Source organism: Vombatus ursinus, unplaced genomic scaffold (assembly GCF_900497805.2).
Source record: "Vombatus ursinus unplaced genomic scaffold, bare-nosed wombat genome assembly UNPS02014778.1, whole genome shotgun sequence".
NCBI lineage: Eukaryota > Metazoa > Chordata > Mammalia > Diprotodontia > Vombatidae > Vombatus > Vombatus ursinus.
Window position 1 is genome coordinate 45,119,363 of NW_020954556.1, and position 5,385 is coordinate 45,124,747.

General features: G+C 35.4%; 1 protein-coding gene across 2 annotated transcripts in view; it reads right to left on the reverse strand.

Annotated features, from left to right (window-relative positions):
* Window positions 1-559: 559 nt before the first annotated feature.
* The window catches only part of STON1 (stonin 1), a 62,448-nt gene continuing 57,622 nt past the window's right edge, over window positions 560-5,385 (reverse strand). For both annotated transcript variants that reach the window (XM_027865153.1, XM_027865155.1), the window contains exons 3-4: window positions 3,860-4,062; window positions 560-2,622 (exon numbers count right to left, since the gene is read on the reverse strand). In XM_027865153.1, the coding sequence (XP_027720954.1) occupies window positions 2,548-2,622; window positions 3,860-4,062 (278 nt within the window). In that variant the 3' untranslated portion in view covers window positions 560-2,547. The remainder of the gene's footprint in view (window positions 2,623-3,859; window positions 4,063-5,385) is intronic.

Below are 5,385 nucleotides of genomic sequence, written 5' to 3' on the forward strand. Positions count from 1 at the left end.
TGGTGGAATTATTCCAATGAAATTCCTTAGAACCATCTTACAGATTCAGAGGACCTAGCCCACTCTTGCATTGCTTTGTGCTAAACAGATCCATGGAGTTACAGAACCAGGGCACATCAGATGAAAAAGAAATGGACAAAGGAGAAATCAGGAAGAGAATGGAAGGAGGGAAAATTGATAAGGGGGAGGCTGTAAACACATAAACAATTCACCCTCCATTTCATCCAAGATGAATTTTAAGCATTAGATGTTTGAATCCAGTGAGTATTGTGATACAGGCCTCCAGCCTGTTGGGTAGTGACTGTAAAAGACGTATATAGAAAGGCACAAGTTAAGAACTGCAGAGCATGAGGGGGTATGAATAGATTCTGATCTGCATTGATGGAGGGAAGTGCCCACACTGATGAGATCACGGAATCACAAAGAAGTATCAAATCAAGAATAGTTTTTAAAATACTAATACAAATGTAGTTAAACATTCAACTATTTTATATTACTTTATCTTTACACTAAAAAAAAGCAATAAAAACTGCTTACTTATGCAGACCACCAAGAAATGTAAAAGGAAAAAAAAATTCATCTGGTTTATTGAGCAAATAGATTAAAATGAGTGCTATACAATATTAAACATAATCTACAGAAGTAACTTTAAGTCAAACAGATAAATGTCTGGGAAAATATTAGACCACTTATTGTTTCAGTAGGTGACTTTAGTAGATAATGACAAATATTTAAGACTGAACACTAAGTGAAGGATAGTCTCCCTGAGAGACTTCCTTTTCAGGATATTTATGCAGAATGCAAGACTACTTACACTTGGAAAACTAGCCCTTTCCCTCAAATGTGGGAAGATAAAACCAGAAGCAGAATAAAATCTGCTAATACTGTGAGGCTTTCAATAGATGCCCAATGATTATAATCATTTACGTCATGTTTTAGAATCACTGTAATGCAATACCTTATCTACCCAGTTCAGAATATTCTCATAATTTCCCATCTACTTCCTATTATGCTTAGCTTCTCCAAGGGAGAAAATAATCTTTTTTTTGGCTATACTATTTGGATTTCCCTTCACTTGAGGCTTATCTCAGGGTTTAAAAAAATAATCTATGCTAATAACTTTTCCATATTACTAGTATTTCAATTTTAGAGGAATAATAGTTATGTATTTTTAAAAAATAATCATTTAAAATCACTTGCATATTTTAACTACTGTCCAAAGTAAGACTTCAGAATTATCAAAGCCCAGAAGTACAACGGTCACAATGTTAGGATTCCATTTTGAAAGGAACATCCTTTCAAGGAAAAGGTCATTACTGATTTGCCAAAATAGAATATTTCTCCACATGAATGACTTCTTAGGTATTTCATATACATTCGCATCACATATTAGAAGCCATACAAGTCCTGAAGGGAGTAAAGAATGTAAAGATATAATCATTAGAAATTATGGGAAAACATTTTCTAAATATAGTCAATTCTCAGTTCTCCATTCTGCTGAAGACCATCCATGGAAGACATAGGTCATTTAAATCCATGATCCCGTCATACTTTGCTAAAGTGCTTTCCAAGCAGTGGATTTACCTACAGTGGATGTGGAGGTAGAGGACCTGAATTCAAATACCATCTCTACCACTTACTGCCTGTGCGACCCTGGAAAAGTCATTTAACTTCTCTGGGCTTTAGTTTCTTATCTATAAAATGAGGGTGTTCGATCAGATGACAAGTCATCCCCTGTGTCCAGATAGTATTATCCCCAATTTATAGAAACGAAAACTGAGACTCAAAGAGATTGAAGTGATTAGCCCAAAGTCATATGACTAGCAAGTAACAGAGCTGAGACTATGACCTAGGTCTCATTACTCTTGCCAGTATATATCCCAAACCTCCATTTTACATTATAGTTTCAACGTTCTCTCACTCAAAGCCCTTTTCCAATGCCATTAGCAAGAAGCTAAACTGATTGGTTTGGGTTTCATCTCCCCATTCTCTAATAAAGATGCCAATAGGAAAAGAGGCTAAAGGCTGAAGGAGGAAAAGCAATGTTTCAGCATAGCCCTAAAGCTGTCAGACACTGAATACCCTAGAGGAGCAGCTACTTTGGGTCATCTAGATGCTAGGTCACATCAATTAACTTGACCAACACCGTTAAGTTTCAAGTTCAAGGAGAACAAAAGCCTTGCACAAAAGAGAATAGTTTTAGATTAAAACATGGAAGACATGACTCTCTCGAGGATATCATTGAGTCTATGATGGACTTCAGATGTTAGACTTCTCCAAACATAAAACATGGTCCTTCTGCTTCTGAATAACACAAGTGTTCACAGTGGAACTTTTTCATCCCATAAGGTAACTGGAGTTGGAGACCTGCATTGGCTGAGAGAATTTTCTCATCTGGAAGTTCCTTTTATCAATGAAATGAGAGGTTCAATATCTATTCCTATCCAATAGTAAGTCATTTGTTGGGACTTGTTATTATTGTTATTTTCTCTGAAATACACATCTAAAGAATAGGTCACTCTTTTTCATTGTCAGGTCTTGTTTCTTCTACTGAGTTATGCAGTCTCCAGCCTTATCCGGGTCTTCTCCATCAATTCTAATCCATTTCTTTTCTATTTCAACCTGTGGTACAAAATAAAACATGGGATGCATTAATAAATAGAGCACAGTTACAATACCTAAGCCTTTGCTACATATTGGACATAGATATATTTTATGAGTAAATGAGGCATCCACTACTTTTTTACAAATACATGCAAGTCACATTGTGTTGTACAGATCCTAAACACAGACTAGCTTCCAGAATATAACACTGGGGAAAAGGGCCTTACTCCTTACAGTCAACCCATCAATACAGTGTTTCACTAAAATGTATACACATTTAAATGTTGATAAGAGATTTATCAATGTAGCTTCAAATGTAATAATTTATGCCACTGTGAGATAAAATCATGAGCTGGTGCTAGTGCCATGTAACATTATCACATTAATTGTACTATGGGCCCCAAAGTGGAAAAAAACAAAATGACAGAACTAAACCTGATATTCAAGTTACATGAGTGGGTTTTAAAATATCAGTGGAAAGGATATATTTGCAAGTGAAAGTGATATAAAAACAAAAGATATACATTTTAAAATATAATTATTAGAAAATGGGAAATGTTACTTGGGTCCAGAGATAGAAACAAAACCATATTTGAAACACTAACACATCAGAACATTTCAGGGTAACATGATAAGTTTGAAGCAGAGATGATCTAGATAGTTATTTACTTAGATCAGTTGAATAATTGAAGGAAGACAAAGTTTAGGAATACATGGATAGGTGTAGGTGATGGTGCAGTGACAAGAGGAGGACAAGGAAGTGTGTCAGTTTCAAAAAATACATAGAAGATGCTGAATATTGTGAACATCTGCTTCCTTGCACTAGGTTAGGTAATATAATATCATAACTATTGTGTTCATTCATTCAACATTTCTTAAGTACCTACTATGCACAAACACAGTGGTAACTGCTAGGGTATACAAAGACAAAAATAAAATAGTCCATGTTCTCAAAAAGCTTATATCCGATTACTGGTTACAATATATGTACATTTTCTTGAAACTCTTTTTACTTATTTAAGGCATTTCCTATGGAAAGTTCTCAGTGGTCAAGGAACATGTGTTCTCTTGTACACACATTGTGCTTACTAATGACTAGTCAGATATTTATGGCCATAATCTTTGTCTCAAATATTCCTTAGACTTAAGTACATACATATATAACTACTTAAACAGTTCAAACAAAGCATTTAAAACTAAACTAACTCACAGTTCCTATAGCCCCCCAGATGGATCAAAAGAACTTGGGACTCACCTGGCAGTTATAGAAAGCTTTCTGAACAACATGCTTCTGGGGCTGGACATCATTCTCTATGCCCATAGATTTCATTTCTGTCTTCGAAGCGTAACTGGTAAGCATGACAAACTGAACCGTAGCAAATGGGTACCAGTCAGAAGGTATTTCTTGGTCTGATCCAAGTTCCAGTTTGTATGACAAACTATGGGGATGATCAGGACCTTAGGGAATAAAATAGCAAATGGTTAGTCAAAATAATTGCCCCATTTCCTTTAAATGTATGAGATATTCTTTAATCTTTGGGTAGTTAGCCAAACAGATCCAAAAAGATTAGAGCAGCATAAGGCTGATTTAAGAACAAACTGTCAGATGTCACTAATTTGTGCTAATTGAGAGAAAGTCAATCAGGATTAGGGAAATATTGCAGAATACTTTTTTTTTCAAGGTTGCTTTATTATTTTCTAGAAAATCAAGTAACTAAGCTAATTTGCTAATAAAACGTTTCCAAATCGAAGTCCTGCTGGGTCTGCTTTAATAAATTGATGACTTTTTTGTCATAAATAATACCATTTGCATAGTCTTACTGTGCTAAGGAACTTCAAAACACCTTATACTCAAAGAGATTTAACAAATTCCTACAATCTTCTTATACCATCATTCATTTGTTCTGCAAACTTTTTCTCCATAGATGATGCTGAGAAAAGCTTCAATTCTAGTTAAAACAACAAATACTGAATTAGTGAAATCTAAATGAATGAGATTTCATTGCATTTCAGAAAATAAAGTCCTAGCCTCAAAATGCTCTTTATCAGAACAGTTTCTTTTCCATTCCCTTTCAAAGCTCACAAATATATGGAATAAAGGGATATATTTTTGCCCTTGGTGTTTGCACAAATATTTGTTTTTTCTCTTCAAAAGTATATTCTAAGACTGGTGATGTGTGTATGCATGTGTATGTATCATACAGCAGAGTCAGAAACATGTTGAGTAGCCAGCATGAACACTACCCTAATCTTTTTACAAAAGATCTCTGGTTTGCGTTAGCAAAAGCATTCACACATATCAAATAAGGATGCTGCCCCTACTTAAGATAACATATTAGATGAAAGGCAGTTTATCAACCTTGATAGAATGGAATTCCTGCTTCACTGAAATTATAAAGATGGCCCTAGCTGTAGAAAGATTTCCACCAGAATGTGGCATAAGGCATTAAACCAAGTCTAAAAAGATCTGGCTTATTTTCTGAATGATAAATTGCCTGTCATTCCTCACAACCTATGATGCCAGCTGGTTATCCATACAGAGTCTCTTCCTCCAGAGGAAGGACAGGGGAAAACACACAAATATAAATAGCCAGGATGACAGATGAAACCAGCAGTGACGGCCCTGACACCAAAAGAGTTCTACCAAACTAACTACCCCTGTATTTAGTTTTTTCTAGCCTACTCCTGATTGGCACAATCTGCTCACCCTCCATCAGAGTTTCTTAACCAGAGGTTCACAGACCTACAGTTCTATGGATGGATTTTATGGGTCTGTGAATT